Source organism: Chlamydotis macqueenii, chromosome 5 (assembly GCF_036417535.1).
Source record: "Chlamydotis macqueenii isolate bChlMac1 chromosome 5, bChlMac1.mat, whole genome shotgun sequence".
Taxonomy (NCBI): Eukaryota; Metazoa; Chordata; class Aves; order Otidiformes; family Otididae; genus Chlamydotis; species Chlamydotis macqueenii.
The window spans coordinates 40,573,570-40,595,334 of record NC_141560.1 but is presented as its reverse complement, the minus strand read 5'-3'; the positions used below and the strand labels follow the sequence as shown (position 1 = coordinate 40,595,334).

General features: G+C 37.0%; 1 protein-coding gene across 6 annotated transcripts in view; it reads left to right on the top strand.

Moving 5' to 3' along the window:
• Window positions 1-21,765, top strand: part of TMEM62 (transmembrane protein 62) — a 35,096-nt gene that overhangs the window by 2,701 nt on the left and 10,630 nt on the right. The window contains exons 2-15 of one of the 6 annotated variants that reach the window (XM_086749802.1): window positions 940-1,051; window positions 2,179-2,316; window positions 3,407-3,452; window positions 7,041-7,182; window positions 9,178-9,302; window positions 9,449-9,571; window positions 10,446-10,601; window positions 11,991-12,150; window positions 13,794-13,907; window positions 14,872-14,956; window positions 16,526-16,630; window positions 17,514-17,632; window positions 18,528-18,862; window positions 21,543-21,755. In XM_086749802.1, the coding sequence (XP_086605928.1) occupies window positions 940-1,051; window positions 2,179-2,316; window positions 3,407-3,452; window positions 7,041-7,182; window positions 9,178-9,302; window positions 9,449-9,571; window positions 10,446-10,601; window positions 11,991-12,150; window positions 13,794-13,907; window positions 14,872-14,956; window positions 16,526-16,630; window positions 17,514-17,632; window positions 18,528-18,854 (1,752 nt within the window). In that variant the 3' untranslated portion in view covers window positions 18,855-18,862; window positions 21,543-21,755. Of the gene's footprint in view, window positions 1-939; window positions 1,052-2,178; window positions 2,317-3,406; window positions 3,453-7,040; window positions 7,183-9,177; window positions 9,303-9,448; window positions 9,572-10,445; window positions 10,602-11,990; window positions 12,151-13,793; window positions 13,908-14,871; window positions 14,957-16,525; window positions 16,631-17,513; window positions 17,633-18,527; window positions 18,863-19,859; window positions 21,461-21,499; window positions 21,756-21,765 lie in introns of those variants that run through there. The other 5 variants (XM_086749799.1, XM_086749798.1, XM_086749801.1 and 2 more) reach the window with 5 other exon arrangements.

Sequence of the window (21,765 nt, the reverse complement as noted above, 5' to 3'; positions counted from 1 at the left end):
TTTTCAAAAAGGAAAAAGCATTACAAGAGCCAGGTTTATTAAATTGAATGTAAAAGTTATTGTTTTTCTTTCTTAGTTAGTGATACTGTCAGATGCCATGAGCATGTGCTTGCTGTTTTTTGAACATCAAATACCATTTGTCTAAACTGAGAAGTATAATTTATTAATTGATTTACTGAAGTGGAATGGAAAGTGGAATTGAAAGCATTCACCCAAGATGTTTTTTGGACAGACCTGCAAAACCACAATATTTAAAAAAAAAAAAAAAATCTTACTTTTCTTATTTTCCCTTTCCTGCCCCGTACAGCTCTTCTGAAGTGAGGGCTTTGTTTGGTTCAGAGATGAACAGCGTCTTTTACAGCTTTGCACAAGTGATATCATCGTTTCTTGGGCAATCTTTGCCTTCATGAAGGCACATAGAATGGGATCTAAGCACACTCGTCAGCTCCATTAAAATGCATGGGGAGAATGTTAGAAATCCTTCTACTCAGCTACTGGAAATGTCACACCAGGTACAAAATTAGTTCTCAGTATGCCTCAAGTCATAGGTAACTGACCTATACTTGCTTTGCAGAACTGCTTAATATTCTCTCCTGCAACAAAATCGCTGTGTTTCACCAGAAGCTCACAGAATTTGAAAGTCAACAGGCCACTTACTGTAGATAGCTAAGTATTTCCCCATATTATTGTATACCCTTAGATTTATGGAAATTTTCTTAATGTAAATGTGATTTTAGGGGTTAGAGATGCAGTATCATATGCTTGCTCTGCTTGTGTTCTCCCCTGATCATCCACTTCTGTTTCTACCTGTATCCCTTGTACTGATATGAATCACTATGACTGCTCTTATGTTGCATTCTTATGTATTTGGCTTTGCAGAACAACCTGGGCAGCAATAATCCTCTGCTTGGAATAGTGTTTCATTTTTCTGTTTTGCAGGTGTCAGATATTCATATCAGTAGATTTCGAGGTCCCAAACGAGCTCCTGACTTTGAAAAATTCTGTTCTGAAACAATTGATATAATTCAGCCAGCACTTGTTCTAGCAACAGGTGAGCAATTCAGAAGTGTGAATTTCCTGTTGAATGTGCTGTCAAAGGAAGAGCAAATAAGCAAAATTCTAGGATCTCAAGAGAGAACTTTAAAGCCTTGTAACTTAAGTCTTTCAGCAATGGAAATGGAATTGCAGCTGAAGATAGACTGCTAGAAGCAAAAGAGAATAACTTCTAAACCCAAGAGAATTAGTTTTTGTTCAATGTCTTGAGGTTGACGGTGAGTTCAGTGTGTGTTATACGTAACAAAGACATAATTATGCGATATAGCTATTGTTTACCCAATATTTGTTGTTGCACCTTAGTCCTTGCTAGCACCTACCTTCCTTCTTGTCCACCTGCTTGTGATTCTATGTAATTCTTCATATTTGAAATCACAGAAATGAGCAATGTCTGTGATTAGTCGTTAAACACCAGTTCCTCTCTCGGAACAATCCCTGCTCATTTGTATGAAATTCACCTGTGAACCAACATTAAGATATCATTGCTGGTTTCCATTTGAACACATATACCGAGACAGGTGAAATAAACCTTGCTGTTTGATTTGATAGCTTACTATTACTGTTGAAATTGATTAAGTTTTGCATGCAAATCAAAAAGACTTTGAGCCATTACTATATGCAAGGCTTTAGAATCTTAATGCTAGACCTGGACTTTTGTTTCTACTGACAGTTACTTACCTGCTGCTTGCTTTTTAAGTTAAGAGTTCAGAAATAGTTAGCATTTATCTTTTAACTGGCAATGCAGGGAGGCGTTACTATATGAACAGTAATGGGAATGGTTCAAACTTTCATTGGAGCTTGAGGGGATACAGAAGGTGTGAAGTTAAACAAAGCTTGTATGACTAGAATCTTCAGGTATAATGAATGTGTAACAATTTTCCTTACTTTGGCACGGCATTAGTAAACATGCTGCAGTGACGTGGTTAATAGATGTTTGAACAGGCTGCTGCATCTGGACTAGAAAGCATTTACCTCTTGGAGCAGATGACAGAAACATCCAGATGGCACACAGGAGGCCTGCAGACACACTTACACTAGGTAGCTTGGATTGGGTGCTTGCCTAGTTACAGTATTTGTGTGAACTGTGTAGGCCTATAGTTATATCTCACCTTTGTACGCTTTCAGGTGACTTGACAGATGCTAAGACAAGAGATAAACTGGGATCTGAGCAGCTAGAGGTAGAATGGAGAACTTACCAGTCAATCCTGAAGAGATCAGGGGTCATGGAAAAAACCAAGTGGATAGACATCAAAGGGAACCATGGTAAGAAGGAAATGAAACAACTCCTCCTTTCCTCTGATTACAGAGCTGATTTAGGCAATTTAGAATATAGAAGTGTTAGTGGTGGTTATGAGTCATATCTTGCTGTCTACGTGACTGCTCTACTGAGGACACACTTTGTTTACAGGCACTTACTGGAGTTTTAGTACCAAGGAAATAAGAGTCTTCATTTATTGCTTTTGCCTGGTGAGTGGTAGAATGTAGCTTCAGATGTTAGTTACCAGGTCATTAGTTTATATACCCCAGCTTTTAATGGAAGGACAAACTGTAACCTGACCCTACTGAAGAAGTGGTTTCAATTTACTTTTCACAGACCTCCCCCTACAGGTTTAAGTTTAAAAATATAATATGTTCAGCAATTAAAGGAAATCTAGTTTCTTTTTAATAGAAATAACTCATCGAGGTCATAGTTGTCGCTACATTCCAAGCATTCAAACACAAGCTAACAATGTTGTAGGATCTATAAGCCAGATGTTTCAGGAAGGCTAAAACTAGAAAGGCTGGCACTCGGAAAAAAAAATAAACACATGCTTTGTCATTTATAGCCCTTATATGAAATTTTACTCCCATTTCCTTATCAGGCTTCTGTTACCAGCCTTAATGAAGAAGTGGACCCCAGTTGCAGTACAAACCTCCCTAAGTTGCTGTCTGTTTTACATATGCTAATCTCTGATGCTATTGCTACTTTATTTTCCTTGAATGAGTTAGGTCTTACTTATAGAGAATGCACCCAATTTGAAAAGCTTCTGAAAAGCTTTATGGCCAAAGTGGAAACATATGGTTAGCTTTTAGCCACTAAATGACAATTTATATTCCCACAACAACTTTATCTTTGAATTGAAACTTAAATGAGAAAACTGTTCTCACTTTTAGATCAACTGCATCGTGTATACAATGTTTTCTCTGCACACTTAGACAGTCTGCTTGTCATTTATGCATTTTTTTAAAAAAAAAAAACAACTCTTCAGTGTCTGCTGAGACTGCTTGATCTCAACACTAGGAAATAAAATACAGAGATCAATGATCAATTTGATCTGAAAGTTTCTTAATTTCCTTTTTCTCTCCCTTACAGATTCATTCAACATTCCACACCTGGATAGTGTTCAGAATTATTACAGGTACTTTTATATACCGTACAGATGCCATTACATTCAAGGTCAAACTCCCTAAACAATATTCTGTTTTCAGTTATCACATATATGCTTTTTCCCTGATGTTCCTATAGTCCAGGATCATATTTCCTATTCTCTCTGTCTTTTCTGTTGTCAGTTAGTAGAGCAGAATAGATTGAGAAAACAGAGAATTCTTTGCACAGACTTCTTATCTCTTATCCCATTGTGTTTTGTAATTTAATATATTGAAAATCTGCCTGTGTCTAGGAAATGTTCTGTGCATTATGTGTTCAGTTTTGTCAGAACAGTTGTATGCTATATTTCTGCAAACCCAGTGTTCCCAAAGAATGCTTTTTCCCATTAAAATAGATGGGGGGTGGGAGAAAGAAAGATAAAACTTAGCCTTTTTTTAAATGCTTTTTCTGCATGCCCAAAAGGGCTTTTCATGTCATATGGGTGTAAATTTTATCTGAGCCATTTGTTCACATCTGAGTCATTTTAGAAAACTGAAAGTAGAGAAGCAAGAAGGCAGACGATGATGATGGGTGGACAAATGTTCTTGAGGAACACACTTGAAATTTAAATGTCAAGATAGGTGAGGAAACTTTCCCTTCTGCAGCTGGCTCTTTTGCTTGTAACGTTGAAAAGGCAGCGTCAGTTGTAACTCATATTTAACTTCTCAGTTTCTTCTGCCCTTCACATCTGAACACAAAATCTTGTGTATAATTTGGAACTGGAGGAGGACTTGGAAATCTGAATTCTACTTTAATTCAGGCTCTTAAACGATCCACTTTGCAATAAGAACACAGATTAAATATTTGATAGTTCAGTTTGATTCAGTTCCCTGTGGTCCAGCAGGAGCAGATACATTTTCCCATAGATTCTGTGGGATAGGATCCTACAGCAGCTGCATTTGCAGGAGAACATGGAATTGATGTGAATTTAAGATGAAGGGATGACTATACGGTGCTAACAAGGCTTTTGGATGTGTTAGTGCAGTGCACATCCCTGTATCTTTTGCCACAGTTGTAGCTACATGACAATCTAGTATCAGTCTTCCACTCTAGTTTAAGGCTGCTATCAGAAGTCCTAGTTACACAACATGGGAAGATGTAGCACCAGTGAATTTGCCAGATCATCCCTGAATTATTGTTGGCCTGGACAAGCTTACTGTTTGGAAAGATGTATGGATCCACCTAGCTCTCGTCCACACTGAAGACACATTTATAACAAAAGGGATTGGAAGGTATTAGGGTGAAATTTCAAAGCAATTTAGCCAACCTAAGAACATCTGTGTGCAATTCTGAGTCAGGTGAATAAGCTTTTGCTTATTAATTTCCAGTCTCTTGCTAAACAAATGTATTATCATAATAGTCTTTGCTTCATTTATAGTCCGTCATTATAGCAAAATAAAGAAACTTTAATGAGATGTATCATGCTTTCTATCCAAGACTGAAAAAGGCACTCGAAGTCCTCAAAAGCTATTAAGCATCACTAAAGGCAGAACTATCTTTACAGGGACAATTTTATTAATCTGATGCATTAATAAAATATAAAGATGAAGAAAATTTTTAGTAAATGTGCCACTCTCTAGGAAGAGAAAAGGGAGATGGTGGAGTGCAATGGAGTCTTGTGGGAAGCTTTTTCTTCTCCCTCACCCTTGAACCGTCAAAAGAACAATCTTTTTTTTTTTGCTTTGTTTTTTGTTGCATTGGTTTTTTTTGTTTTGTTTTGGTTTTTTTTGTCTAAGCAACAGTAAGGGACTGCCTGCTTGTCTTTATGTGATCCCTGAACAAATAATTCATTCTTTGCTGTACACCTTAGAGTGCTGTAGCTTGCAAATATAAAAATAGAGGCTAGGGAAAACAGTAATTCAACACCACATTCTTGTATTCATTGTGTATTAAAATTAAAGAAGGCAGCAGTTATATATTGAAATACAATAATATTTTTACACAAAAACACGGGTTCCTATTTTCTGTCCTCAGTGTGAGCAGAGGATGATTCAACTGTTACACATATGCTAAGTGGGACTAAAGGCAGAAATTTTAGGATTATGATACTGAGCTTTCAGTTTCCGTATTGAAATTCATTATGTTCATAAAGGTAACATTAACTTCAAAAAAATAAACATTGTGAAAGGGTCTTTATGGCATTGGAAATATTGATTTATATCTGAAACTTGTTTTCAATATATTGGCTTTTATTCTGGTCAACCTTTCTGGCAATTTTATTGTTTATTCTGATTGGTGGAGGAATAGTGATATGAACTGCTTTCTGGGCAGCTGTGTTCAAACTATACTCATCATCTGAACTCAGGGATGTTTTAGCTTCCGCTTAGCATGCAGGGAGTTTAAAAAAACCCCCAAACCCAAAGGAAAACAGAAACCATTCCCCTCAATTAAAACAAATAAGTTTTAGTTAATCTCAGATTTACTCACAGTCATTTTAGTTACAGAATTTAGTTCTTAATTGAGCAACTTTGTAGGTACCATTAGTTGGAATATTATCTGTCTTTACCAGTGGAGGATATGAACAATTCCTATCTAGCATGAAGTATTAAAAGCACTTCAATTTTAGAAATTAGGAAAGTTGAAAGTATCTGTTGTCAATGGAAGGAGAGAAAGTAAGTTATATATTCATTATTACATGTATTTGTCATAGCCAATATTAGCATAAAACCATGGGGGAAAAAAAAGGTGGAATTAGTTGGCATGTCTTTTAGATTTTCCCTGTTCACAGTTCTCTCTTAGAGTATTTTAAGATTAAGATTCAAGAGCTCGGTTGACATCAGGTAATGTGCAAAAGAGCCACAACCCTTTCTGCTGTCTCCTTTTACTCTTTGAATGAAGAATTCTGATGACATTCCACAGGTGACAGGAGAACTGGTGAGATTTGCTATGCGAAAAAACAAAAAAGAGTAATAAGCAAGAGGAAATGCTGCCTTCTTTGCTATTTATAAGATTTAGTGTAGCGTCGTGTCTCTGGTTTGGATCTTCTGGAAAATAACTGAAAAAATTCAGTATTTCTCTGGTTCAAAATCATATTCCATTAGCCAACAGCTGATCATTCTACATCAGAGTAACTTAAGATATCTGTAACAAACCAGTGGAGACAAGACTTGATGTCCCTGATATTTCTAGGTGAGCAAGGAAAAATTATTTTTGAAAAATTATTTCAGATACTAACAATAACACAATACAAGCATTTTTTTCCTTTGCAGATCTCCCTTAATTAAGAGTTGTGTAAGATCCTGCTGTCCTGTCATCTTGCCTGTGTTTTGCATCATTTATGCTGCTGGCCTATCCTTTATCCATAAAAAAGTACCATGTTGCTCAGGGAAGTGTAGTTATGCTAACATTTTAAAAAATGTTTGTGTGCTAACCTCTTGCTTATCTTAGCACATGACCCATCTAATGCGTCTGCTTTGAAGTGCAGACTTTTCAATGCCATTGATTTTTAAGAAGAGACATTACTGCAGTAACAAGATGGAGCTAGATCTAATGCAAGGTATCTTGCACTTACGCTATGCCGGTCCTGTTTGTCATTGCTGCAAGCTTTCCTAACAGCAATATTTCCATTTTATTTTGACAGGAAATACTCTGCCTGGCGTAAAGATGGCTCTTTCCATTACATCCACAGCACCTCTTTTGGGAACTATTCATTCATCTGCGTGGATGCCACACTCAGCCCAGGCCCTAAGAGACCCTATAACTTCTTTGGGATTTTAAACATGGTATTTTATAAGTCTTGGCACTCCGTTACTCCATTTTGCTGCCTGTTTTACTTCTATAGTGGTTTGTTTGGAGTTTTTGTTTTTATAAAGAAGAATTGTCTGAAAGATTTGTGTTCATCTAAGAGTCTTTACGGTTTTAAGTCATTATACACGAGACATTTAGAAAAATGAATGTGTCACTTAATAGAGTACAAAAATGTCAAATTAGACATTTTAAGGAAGCTGTCAGCCATTTCTTAGCACTTAGCTAGACTTGAGTGATAATTTCCTTATATGCTGTAAAGTTGAAAAAACAGCCCAAACTTTCTAATTTCACTCCTTTTTGCTTTGTTAGAATTTTTTTCAGTGATATTACAGATGAGACAGTTGCACTTATCAATGGAATAATGTGAAAGATAATGCTATAAAGAAATGTGTCATTTATGAAAGTGAGGTCTGATCTTTTGAGGCCATAAAAATTACATGGCATTGTTTCGAAAGAGTAACATTAATCCCAATGTTTAAATCACATATCAGTTTAGATAACATTTTGCTTCCCTTTGATTTTTCTCTGTAGTTTGTTGATAAGCTATTGTTCTTGAGATACTCATTTGAAGTGTTGGTAGAGTGTCATGGTAAACAGATGTCGTATTTTGCCTGTGAGAATGGCCTCAATGAAAAGTAAAATGTTCTCCCTCTAATCTTGTCTAAAGGAGGCTTGACATTTAATTAAGTGTGTGTAAAGCACTTGCTGATACTTAGATGAAAGGTGATGTAGGAGTGCCAAGTGCTGTTCTCATCGTTTACTGTAATCCATAGCGGGTGCAGTAGATTTCCAGACAAACTCTCAAGGAGCTAAGAAATGCAGTTGAGTCTAGAGCTCCTGTCCTTGGCTGCAGGAAGTCAAGCATTTGCTTGCTAATTGCTAACCCAGCAGCAGGAGTCCAGAGAGCATCATTTGCAGATTTTTGTACAAAACTGAAGGTAAAGGTAGATACCTGTAACTTTGTTGAGAATTAAAACTCTGCCAGGAATTTGAAAAATAAATTAAATTTGTATCAGTGATTTGATTTCATAGCTTAGGTAAAAATATTCTTAAAGCCCAAATTTATAAAGGCAAAGGAAATAGAATTTCACTTAGTAAGCCTGTTACATTAACCCAGAATGGTATACTGAATCCATTATTTTTTAATGTACCTTTATTTGTTTCCTTTATTCATGCCCTTCAGCTTTTCTTTTCAGGTAGGAGAGAAAATAATATGTTGGTAGTTCTCTGGGTTACCCTAAAAGATGATCTGCAAAATGGTGAAAGAGTAGATTTGTGTTCTTTTCTGGTTTTAGTTTTCCTGGCTCCTCTGTTAGACTTTGGGATCTTACTGGTATTGGGAGTCTCTGGACAGTAAGTGGTTGATTTAATATTGGAAGTTAAGCAAGTAAAGGAGAGAAATTTTACCTGCTATATAAAGTGTTACTTTTGCTTAACTTGAAGAGCAATGGCTGAATAACATTTTCAAGATTTAGCATCATAGTTCATGCAGTTAAATGACTGAAGCATATGGTGCAGCATTTCTGTGCTCTGTCATGCCTATAAAAGGCCATCTAGCAACTCAAGAGATAGTAGAGATGATAATTGTAAGGTAAAGATGTTAGCAAAATCAACTGAAGCATGTCATCTTTGACTATGTAAATAAGCAGTAGAAAGGATAGAAACATCGTTTACCAAAATCTTTCTTTATATTGCACTTTTCCTGTGTTCTGTTGCAAGGAAGGTGTTGAGCGTCTTGTTTTTACTTTCTTTTTCCAACTTTGGGTTTTAGGGACATGTGCTGTAGTATGGTTTGTCCATGCATAGGTCCCTGAAGCAACTGAGAATATTCTCTGTAAAAAAAAAAAAGATGAATTGCATTCTTCTTCAGTTTATTTCTGCTTTCCTTTTGCTCTTCTTTCTGAATAGCCTAAATGTTGAACAGGTTTGTTTAGTTGTTTGTTTGTCTTTCAAACTCTTGCCTATTTCAGAATCAAATGAAAGAGCTATCTTTGATGGCAACAGAAAGTCTGCACAGCAACCATTCTATCTGGTTTGGCCATTTTCCCACCTCAACAATCATCTCCCCGGCCCCAGGAATACGAACATTAATGAGGTAAGATCTTTTTTTTTTCCCCTGTGTTATTCAGCCTGAAGTACATTTCTTCCCTCTCTTCACATACTTGCTTGTCACTTTTCAGGTCTTCTGCAGTGGCATTTCCTTCCCACCCAGTAATCACAATCTTTATGTTTTTTTACTAGTTCTGCCACAGCCTACTTATGCGGGCATTTACATACATTGGGTGGGCTGATGCCAGCCTTGCACAGTCAGCACCGTGGCGGCACTCTGGAACTTGAACTGGGAGACTGGATGGATAATAGGAGGTAAGTAAACCCCATGTGAGTAAATTACATGGAGCCTACTTGGTTATACTGTGATTCCCTTTTGTGCTGTATGGAGAATTTGAAAGAAGCATTAGATCTGCCTGACTGGTTATTACTGTTAATGCTTTTGACAAATGTCTCTGTGTGTAAGTTTGGGATTTTTTTCCCTATACCAACAGTGTGCTAATAAATTAAGTAAAGTAAACTTTTAATTCACTCTTGATATTTAGGAATTAAAAAGAGGCCATCTACATGTCCATTTAGTATGTGTTTAGTATTCAAAGTAGATAAAATACATTGTAATAACAGTCAGCATCGCTACTTCAAAATACCCATGCTCTGCACCAGCTGTTTATTTTAGAGACCAGCTGAATTTTAGAGACAAAAATAGTCTGCCTGAGAAATGTTACTTTAGCAGCATATCAAAAAGTGTCCAATGCTACATGGAGGGTATAGTAGCATATGAGCTTTTATTCTGCAGTAATCCTAAGAAAGATACTTGTATGCATACAAGAAGAGTGCACACTGGGGTCTTTGTGCATAGCTACAGTACCTACCCAGCCACTGTAGTAATGTACATTATATTTGAATTCTTTAACATAATGCTCATCTATCTAGTTCATGTGCAAAATTCAATAGATGTTGACATTTGGAATTGTGAGTGGTGCTTCAGCGATTTATAATCAAATGAACCTGATCAGAGGGAACCAGCTATACAGTAAATAAAGCAGAGCTGGTTAATATAGGATCAATTACAGAAGAGAATAAATGGAAAATAAATCAAACAAGTTCTGTTTAGGGACTTGGGAAGCATGGGAATCAGCTGTGCATGCAGTTTTTTGAATCAAAATTTTTTTTTTCCCTTTCATTATAGATACCGAATCCTTGTGTTTGATCATGACCTCTTTAGCTTCGCAGATCTTAACTTTGAAGAATGGCCTGTGGTTCTCATCACCAATCCCAAATCCTTCCTTTACAGCAGTTCTGCTCATGAACCACTAGACAAAATTCTTTATTCCACTCATATCAGGTACCCTGTAATCTCACAATATTTAACTATATTTTAATATTTGGGGTCTTTCTTGGTTATAATATACATATATATTTATATATACACAAAACCTTTTTTTTTAATATGTGTGTGTCCACTGTTCTCAGAAGTCACTTTTCTCTAGCAGAATGTTCCTGAGAGCTCACTTTGTGTCGTATCTGTGATAAAAGCAGATTATATAGTGGTAATTCATGTTTCTTTTATTTGTGTAGTTATTTCCCCTAAAGTCAATTTAACTTTTTTATGTAACCAAAGCTGGTAGAGTTAGATTAGCACGTAATCTGTGTTATTAATCTCACATGTTCACATTGCCTCTGCTGATTTCAGGATTTTGTCTATGTATTTTTCAAAGTGTTTTTTTTCTATTTGCTTCGCACTTCTTAGCTTCTTGTATTTTCAGTTTTATATCCCTTATATATTAAAACATCTTAAGCCTGTGCCAATTTTCATATTTATTTTAAATCTCTCCATCTTTTCATTCCTACCTTTTCTATTTTTTTTTCATTTGTATTTCAAATTTCTGTGCCCTTTCCAACATTTTATATTTGCTGTTAGACCAATATGCATGAAATATATGGGTATATTGCATTCCCAGAATTACAATTGAAAGAAGTTCATTATGCTTTTCAGTTAGGAAGCAGTGTCCTACTAAGTCTACCTGCTTTCTGGTTTCCTATTTAGAACCTTATCTGAACATTCTTATGATTATATTAAATACATGAACTGGTAGAATTGTTCACCATAACTATATGAGACTCCTTTACTTGACTGAAACATGCTCTAGAATGCCTTTTGTATTACCAGAAATGAAAGAAATTGTATGTGTACTATATTGAATCTATATTAGTATCACTGTTTCTCTGAATATAAGCACTGCCAAGTGATACTATATTTGTTGGTATCTCAGATCTGTAATACCAGTCTTACCCTCTTACCCAGCAACAAAGAATTTGAGAGAGAGAGACTGGCAATTTTTAATAAAGATTGAAGACATCTACAAGTATTTGATTATGTGTTTCTATGCGTGCAGGAAGATGCATCCTACTTGTGTTAGAAAATGTTTTGACAGCAAAAGTTCTAAGATTATTTCTGCCATGACCTGAGGATCTCTGCCACTTTTTCATCTGTTCCACAGTCCAGTTTTCTATCCTATTCTTTTGCACAATACCATATAGAAGTTATCTTTTTAACTGTAGGAAAGAGCTACCATGTTACCATTAGCCTATAGATATTTCACTGTTTTAATTTCTAACTCTTTTGAACTCTTAAGTACAAGGTAGTGTAATCTTTAGGGACTTCTCTTCAGGAAGTAATGACAAATCTGCAAGTCCTGTAACAAATCTGTTTTGTTGTTTATTCACTCCTTAGGATTCTGGCCTTCTCTCCTTCTGTTGTTATCTCCGTCAAAGTCTATATAGATGGAGTTCACTTGGGGAATGCGCATCAGGTGTCTGGCCCTTTCTATGTACTGAAGTGGAGCCCGCAAAACTACAGTGAAGGGTTCCATCACATAGATGTGACTGTCCAGGTAAGGTACCTGTTGGCATTCTTTGTATTCAATGTTTATGTTGTCATGTCTGCTTCATCACCCTTCTGCATCACATAACTAGGGACAAAATACATTATAATATACTTCCTTTCATATTTGTCTGATTACAAAAAAAAAAAAGGATTTATTAAATGAAGAAACACTGCAGAGCATGAAAACAGTCATAAAGCATCTGGACAAAAGAAAAGATTCTTATTTTTCTTAAGAAATATGAGACATGACAGGAGAGCAAGTAATTGGTCAAAAATAAATTATTTTGAGTAACGGGCAAAAATTAACTTTTACGGTTGTCTTGGAAAAAAGAATAATCAGGAAAAATAGGAAGTAGCATCATATTAGTTCAGAAGCCAAAGGAGCTGGATCTAGAAGACTGGAATGCTGTCTTTGATTATATTTGAAGTTCTTTTCATGATCTGTCAGCCTGTAAGAGTGAATATGGTTTCTATTTCCCAGAACATCAGATTTAACTGATATTAGATTACTGGGTGAAAAAAAAATGTTTTTCAGTGAATGCTTCTGTTCTTTTGTACCTTCAAGTGGCCTTTGAAGAACTCGATCAGACTGTTCTAATGTTATGCACATTTGTACAATAGTAATGGCAATGTCAGCTTTGTCCTATTTGACAGAACCCATCTAGGCATTATTTCTCACAGGACAAGAGCGGTACTGCTTTTTTTTTCTAATGGCCTTTCTGTACTGCCAGTGCTCTACCTCCTCACTTGTTACCAATTTCTGTGATGCTTTACATGAGAAAGCTCAATTTTATAAGTCGTTTGGGTTTTGTTTTTTTAATTATGATGAAAACATATGCACAAAACGGAGCAACATTTAAAGAGGGTTATACAGGCCTGCATAGCATGTTTGCAAATGCATGCTTGTTATCAGAAAACAGAATGTGATTTTAAAAAAATTAACTTCCTTTCCCCTCCAGTCATAAATCACTATTCCATCTAGTAACTGAATGGTTTTGGGAAAGCGAGGAGGATGAAGTGTTAGCTTGAGTTAGGTACCTGGGGAAAATATGAATACTCAATTGCTGTACATTGTTTCTAGCATTGTCCAAATATTCTCTCAGCTGTAACTACACTAAACATACTACACTACTTTACTATACATAAACCATTATTATGTACTGGAAGGTAAGGTGGCAGTGTTACATGTGCAGAAATATCAAACTGTTGAATAAATGTAGCACTGTTATTGTTTATCAATATCAGTTTCTAGCAAATACACCAGAAAAGAAGCACAACAAGGCTTCAAAGAAGCACAAACAAGGCTTATTTTAAGATGGGCTATTATCCATAACTGAACTTTCAAAAAACAAGTGGTGGTGGTGGCCAATAAATAGTCGCTGTCTTCCACAAGTTCCTGAATTTCTGACAGGATCTCCTTCGTATGTAGCACTTTCAGATTATGATTCTACAATCCCCAATTTACTTGAAATTACAAAATTGACAGTAAGTAATTCCTTGTAGGTAGAAGTATTTAATACAGAAGTACGCCAGATATGCATGTATCAATTTGATCTTTCCAGAAAAGCTGCAACGATAATCTGCAACTTTAACTAGGTATTTTGTACACTAATGGTATCTAATTGCTCTCTTTATTTTGTATCAATCTAGGATGCTTCAGGAAGAATTAGCACACGGGGTCATATATTTGCTATGGAAGAAAACCTCTCTCTTAAATTTGGCTTTTGGCCATCGTTTATTCTTCTCACTGACCACTATGTTCTGGTAAGTACTTTCAGCAAAACAGCTGTCATTCCATGTTGCTTTCCCAAGAGATTGCAGGAGGCATTTTCCTAATTCCTGTCAGACTTGAATGCGCTTTGATTTTTCCACATATGACTCCATTGGAATTTCATAAGTATTTCAAGTTTCCTTTCTCAATTTGCACGCTTCAAACATAAATGTGCAGCAATGTTTTATGCAAACAATTGACTTCCTGGATTTAGTCACAATTGTTCATTTCTGGGTATAGGGATGCACATATTTTGTGCAAGCAAGAAAGAGAAAAGAAGCTACTGGAGATAGTAGAAAAAGGAAACATTAAATCAAAGAAAACTTCACTGCAATCTGTTGCAATATGTGTACTGGCAAGAATGCTGGAAAAAGTTTTACATGAGTTGTTGACATGATAGCTAGCTCTAGCAAAGAGGAAGGCAAAATTCCCATTGACTTCAGTAAGTTCCAGGTCATATCCAGAAGTGTTACGGCTCAGTATGTGCAAAGAAGGCATGTCATAATAGTTCGGCTGCACTTACAGAACAACATAGGAAAGTCCCCGTGAATGTAGATAGTATCATAATTGTCTCAAAATTTTTATATTAGTTTTGTTAATCAATATTGTAACCGATATTCTCCACAATGTCTGGAAGTGCGGTTCTTTTAAGTACAGCGCTTAGAAAATGTTTTACATAGGAAATGGATTTACACTTTTTCAATAGATGTAACCTCGTTTTTGGAAGATTCAGGTTTATCACTTTCAGCCATCCAACTGAATTCAAGTCAGTAAGATGCAAGTCCAACAACTTAGAAACTCTTAAGTTTCTTTTTACTCTTTAGTTCAATGACACCATCAAGCTTTGAGTATGTGTTTCAGTTAGAAGTCTTTGTATCATTCTATCAACGTCCATCAGGCATGCTCAAAGCCAGCTACTACTCCAGGGCTGCCTTAGAGTTAAAACTGTCTTTTCAGGCTCGTGTGCTCTTTGGACTGATTGTACTGATTCAGATCGCCTTGCTTGTCATTTTCAGATACCTCCAAAAGCCAGCACTCAAAGGTATGAACCAATGTTTGTCTGTGGTGTTTAGTGGATGTAATTTTCCCTAAACTTTTTTTACTTTTTATCTGTATGCTAACAATATATAAGTAATTGAGCTGTTAATCACCATATATATTTTCCATCTAGTACTGCGGGGTGTGATTGGGTTCTCATAAGTTGCTGGTTTGCTTTTAAAGGGACCCAGAAAACCTATAATATATCAAATAAAGTAAATTACAAACTAAAAAGTTGATCAGGTATCTTTGTTTAAAAAAAAAAATCAATTAATTGAAGTCTAAAGGATTCATTTTCTTTTTTCTCTGAAGAATCCAATGCATAGGGAAAGGAATGTTTTATTTTGTATTAGTTCTGTATATGTGCTTGTTTCACTACAGCTGGCACAGAATTCTCTGTCGCCTGAGTGGAGGAACAGACTTCCTTCTACAAAAATAATTTTTGTTAAGCTTTGCAAAGAACATGAACAGATGGACTCTTAATCAAAATGATATTTAGACCAGTTCTGTCATAACTTGATATTTTGTTTGTGATAAATCTGGTAAATTAATATTAATACTGTTAAGCTTGTGGTGTTTATCTTTTAAACAATTGTTTGAACCACACCTTATCAATGAGATTTTTCTGGAAGCCACCTCCCTTCCTATTCATGTCAGTGTATGTCCCTTCCTTTATACTCATAATCACGTAGCATCCTGAGGTAACTACAGCAACAGCTTACATAGAAAAAGAACAGACTTCCAGTTGCTGTTATGGAACTCAGCAGCTGAAAATGAAAAGAGCTAGCACTCTGTGATCAGGGAGCTCCCTGTAGACCATAACAAATGTTTCACAAATTAGTGAACAAATTTGTCAGAGCTGTTTCTTTCCAAAGGTCAAACTTGCCCTCTGGGAGTTAATGCTTTGTGAGAAGGGGAGCCATGAAATAGGTGGAACTCTAAAAGCTAACTTTTATAGGAAGGCTCTCTTGATCTCAATCTATGAATTGTGTGCTTCAGTTAAAAAAATTAATATTGCTTTTTTTTTTTTTTCTAACATCACACACTTGTCAGAATGCTGCCATTTTAACACCTAGCCTTCATTTTAGATAAAGTTGCTGTCAGATATCACCCAGTAGATTTAATCAAAGAAAATCCAGTTAATCTAGTCCATGCTGACCTGCCTTTTTGGGCTTGCACAGTTACTGTTTTGAATCTCTTACTTTTCATTTAATATGAACTTTCTCCATGTTTTTCATTCTAGTTAACTTCATTTTCTGGGTATAAAATGGTCATTCGGTTTTATTTACATACAGTAAGTGTACTCATTTAGAATGGCAGCTTCTTCTGCTGTTCTTAACATAGATTGTTACATTTATCAGTTCCTTACTGTCAGTTATCACAGTATAGTCGAAATGCATTCCCTTGCACTTGTTTTGTAGATATACCAAATATTATTTTTATATTTCTTATTTAATAGAATGAGTAAATAATGTGCAGAGTTGTTTCAGAAAGATAATATATTTTATATGTAAGTATATATGTGTTGCAACCTGAATCAAGTGTATTTTTCTTAAATGTTGTCTCTGTTTAGAAAAGCCAGGATTACTTACTCTGACCTCATATTCCCTTCATGTCTTCAGTAAAACAAACACCTTCTATTACTCAGTTCTGGTTCTGAATTTATACACCATTCTGGGTAAGTAACCTAGAGTACTGGACGACATAAATTAGTATTATTAAACTACACATCAGATCCTGATGAAAAATGAGACTTCTGTCTTGGAGAATGGGGAAAATCTACTTAAGCTACAAAAGCTATGTGGATCTTGAAAACTTGATGTCCAAAGAGACTAAAGGTTTGTTCGTAAGAACCCAACTTAGAAGCCCTAGAATTAATTAAACACTTAAATTATTAAACTACTCTGAAAGCAAAGTGAGTATTTTAAATTTAAATTTGGTTTTCACTTATTCTTTGAATAAGATCTGGTTGTACCTTGGTGTAAAATCAGTATATGGAAAGCACATTTCACATGACATGTCACTAAAACATCTCAGCTCTGATGGTAACAATTTTAGCTCATTTCTCCTCTGATACTATGTTACTAAAATAGCTACTTTCTTGGCAGTCAGTGTAGTATGCATACCACAGAGCAGCCTGCCTATTTTGACTTCTAAGCTGAGCCAAACTAGAATTGTTTATAACCGTGTGTTTCATATGTCTTACTGTAATTCTGGGAAAAGTCCAGCATTTGAAAGGATCTATCTTTTCACTGCGCTCATAAGGAAAATGTTATATGTGGTGTTGAAAATTGTCATAGAGATGAAACCAACTTTAAAATATTTTCATTGCATGCCACAACTCATTGGTGTACCATGGTATCTTCACATCTGGAACGTTTATCAGATTGCTGTTTGTTGAAGATGAAAACATTAGGCTTGTTACTGTAGAGAAGCAGTAGAGAAGTCATTTTCCCCAGTTAACCGCTTTGTGCTCAGCAGGACAAAGGGCCATGTGAAAAAGGACCATGTCTATATTGTATTTTCTGATGGTGCTGTATGTTTGGTTTCCTCTCTTTCAGGACCGTGGTTTGTAGGTGAACTGATAGATGGCCAGGTGGGGGCCTGTTTTTCCTTTGGGGTGTTTGTTGGTGGTTCCTTCTTACAGGGCAGTCTGACATTTGTGGTCGGGATTTTACAGGTACGTATTTATAAAAATTAAGGCTGACAAACTGCTTTCTTCTGGGAATTTTTTCGGATTTTTTTTTTTTTTTACAGACAGCTCTTTCTTAACTTTCTGCAAATCTAAAGGGCAGAAAGGAAAGAGGTTGTGCATTATCTTCTCAAACTTCTCTTTTCCTCTTTCCTCTACTTGATGTTGCTTTGGACTCCCTGGATGTCTGGATTAGAGGCCATCTCCACAGATTTACCACTCTATTTTTTTTTAATTTTTTTTTTTTTGTCCTCGGCTCACACGCAGGTTGCAGTGATTAAGCAAAAGGAACTGAATGGCCAGGGCAGCCCTTGTGCGCTGAATAACCCTTCAGATCAGTAGGTGTCACTCTCCAAGTACATGAGTCCAGTTTTCCCAACAGTCTGACCTGGCTGCCCTCTGGTTTTCACAGATGCTGTTAGTCTGAATGAGAGGGTGTAGTTCTTTGGCATTTAAGCCAGACCAAGCTAGTGCTGCCTTCTTTGTGGTGCCTCCCTTATGCCAGTGCTAACACTTGCCTGACACCACCGTGGGCTGGATCAGAGAGCTAAACTGACATAAGGATCTTCCTTTTTTACTGTGCTAGTATTTTGCCAAGTCTAGCTCCCTGAACCTGCTCCAAGAAAGGTCAGGTGCATGTCAGTGCCTCCCGCTGCAAGGGAGTGGGCAGGAATGCTTGGCCTAGGATTGAGGCACAGGCAGCCACAGCTCTGTCAGCTGCAGTCATGGAAGCGCATCCTGACTAGAGTTCCAGCTCTAGGAATTGTACTCATCCCTTAGAATGGGTTAGCTTTATGTGCTCTTATCTTTTTATGCCCTTATGTATGTTACCCAGAATACATGGCTTGCTCACTGTCTTATTTTTCTCTGCTCTTCTTTTCAGATGTTGTTTTTCAACCTGCCATTAATGGCCTATCTGTGCTGGTGCCTGTTGCTGCGATGCCAAGGTCACAGCTTCCGTTCTCACATGCATCACGTCCGACGCCTGATGGCTGTGCTTGTTCACCTAGCAATGGCACTCCTCTTGGGCTGGCAGGTCTATTCGTGCTATTTCCTGCAGCGAACCTATGGGACTTTGGCTTTCTTCCTCTCCCCAATGAGAACGTGGCTGGTGGCACTGACCTCAGCTCTGATTTATAAAACCTGGACACTGAAATCATCTGAACTCAGAACTTACATAGTAGAAATGAAAAACTGTCAGAGTTCCTGAAGTACAATGTAAGTATTCAAAGTTCTTTTTGACTTAAAAACTGTCAAGGCACAACCTATAATTCTGTGATGCTGAAATTCCATACAGCCCAACCATTAGGTGGTAAGATCTGAAGCTGCACTTGCATTGCTACAGAGCTGTATTAAATAGCAAATGTATTACAATATGTATTATATACTTTTAGTATATTGTACATGTACAGTATACTGTATGTTATATAATACAGTTATACATTAATACACTATACAGTAAACTATATAATAATCTCTGTAGTAGGGGGGTTTGTGATACAGAAGATAGGTATGTCTGTATGGATCACAAATCAAATGTTTCCTCATTACTACTGTGAATGGAAATACTTTAATTCATTCAATTCTTAATTTTTATAATGCTGGGAAAAAAATGAGCATAGATCTTGATAACGAGCTCCAGGATTTGTGCTTAACTTTATTTTTTATTTCAAGATTTACATATGTTTTTACAAGACTAGACCACATGTCTTTATGAAATAAAGATTATTGCAAAGATCCTGTGGTGGCCTTCACAGTAAGAATCCCATCCTTATACACTTTTTCAGTTCATAATGCTACATATGAGCAGTTTATAGGCTGGTAGGTGTGTATACGTGTATTTGTGTTTATGTTTACCTGAGCCATGGCCTATTGATCTTGTCAAGGGAGTTCTGGCTAATTAACGTGCTCTCTGGGAGGAAGTAGTTATGTTTTCCACTGCTGAGGTTGCCAATTTTCCTACACTTGACCAGTGAAAAGACAGTGAATGATCAGTGTTGCTGGGATTCCTAGCTGTAGTCGGAGTTCAGCTTTAAAGCAAAGAATAGAGACAGTGCCCTCAGGATGGGAAAGCCCAAAGGAATTGTGTGGTCTCATGCCTATAATGTGTGTAAGTGAGGGGGTCAGGGCTGTGTTTCTGGGTAAAGTAAATGGCTTTGGCATTCATTACTTCTGGCATATGGCTTTCTTCTAAAATAGTACATGGCTGTTCCAGGGTAAGCATGAGAATACAGAGGTCTTCTGAAGTAAAGAGTATCCTTTCCAAGCTGTTCATTAGGAGGACAAATCAGAGCTACATGAAGTGAGGAAAGCAAGTGGCAGATCATGGAACCAGACTGCTAAAGTACTTTACATACTGCTGGTGGACATCAGTATGATCTGTGTGACAACTCAGTCTTTCATAGTATAAGTGCTTCTATTAAAACAGTCTGCAGGGCTTGTTGTTCTGATTTGTTTGGGTTCTTTATAATCTGCACAAAGGAGCTCCTTTAAAATACTTAATTGTCATTCAAAACTATGCTAAAAGCACACTTGAAATGATTATTTGGAAAGAAAAAAAACCATCTGGGACTGCCTTTCAAATACACTTCCTTTTTTTTTTTTATGCCTCTTAGAAAAAGCACATGTAAATTTTCATGCTACTGCTTGCTTATGAAGGAATTCTTGTGTTCATTGGTGAATTACGTCCAAGATGCTGTGAAATGCCTAATATAAACTAGAAAAAACTGAGAAGATTCTTTTATGTGTGTAATTCTCAGTGCTCTGAGAGCTGAACGAAACTTGCAGAGGGAAGTTCCCAGGGGAATGCCACTGCCATGCATGTTTTCCTATAACTGTTATCAGTGAAGGCCTGTCCCATCCAGTGATCCCCACAAAAAGAGATCTTGGCATTCAGGGTAATGGAAGATGCAAGGATAGGGAGGAGAGACACTTTTTTCATGTGCTTTTCCCACTATCTCTATAGCATACTAAAAAAATAAAAATAAAAAAAAAACCCAAACAGTTCCAAAGTTTAAGAACCACCCCTTTCTGAAGCTGGCCTAGGTAGAGGCAGAGGTGAGAGACAGCTGCCTGCAGGACACTGAAGGCTCACTCAGGCTGCCTGGCCCGAGGACACGGAACAAGATGTTCCAGTTTTGAAACGCTGACTGCTGTCCATGCAGCTTTCTAATGGGATTGTTATTGCCAAAAGAGAGATGTAGGTACTACTATGGAGGAGTGGGAAATAAAGGCAGCTCCATCCTAGCAGGAAAAGCACCAGTAGACCATGTCCTGCCCTCCCCCAGTCACCCCCAAAACAAGGAGAAAGTCCAACCATGCTGACTCCTGTCCAAACTTCACCCCATCAGAGCCTGGTCCTTGGCTCTTTACTTTCCCTTCCCACATTCCCCAGCCTGGGAGACAAAGGAAGGCAAGTAGGGGATGATGGGGTGAGGAAGAGTCTCTTGCAGAGGAGTGGGGACTGCAGGAAGGTCTCAGAGATATGGAGAAGACAGTCCAAGAAGAGGGTGGAGGAGGGTAGACCCATAGCCCCATAAAACCTTACTGCCTTCTCTCACCATTTGCCCTCAGTCTCCTATACAAATAAATTGCACCTCCCTATTCTTGCATACACACTACTTTGCTACTTCATACTTTCAGTTTTCTTTCAATACTGCTGACCTGTTCAGCCACTCTCTTACCACCACTCCCCCCAGAGTACAGTACTGTAACAAAAGTGCATTTTGCTATCCAAGGTATCTTTCTGGTTGCAAAATTCTGTGTTCCTGTGGCTAAAAAGTCTTGACTCATTTCTGCTTCTTTCTGTGCTTTTCCTAAAGAGTTGCCAGTTGTGTCTCACAAAATATTTTCTAGGTTCAGAGCTTATTCCAGCTGCTGTTACCTGTTCCTGTTGCAGGATAATGCCATCTGCCTGTGCTCTTCTTTTGTCCCTGACAGTCTATTTATGGATTGTATAAACACTTACCACCGTGAAGAGAAGCCAGTGAAGAGAAAGGCAGTGTAGCAATAGAGGAGAGCAATGTTACAAACAACAGGACTAAGTTGCATCTGCTTCTTCCATGATCAATGCATTAAAATATAGAATAAAGAGATGAAGCTATTTGAAAGACATCTGCCTT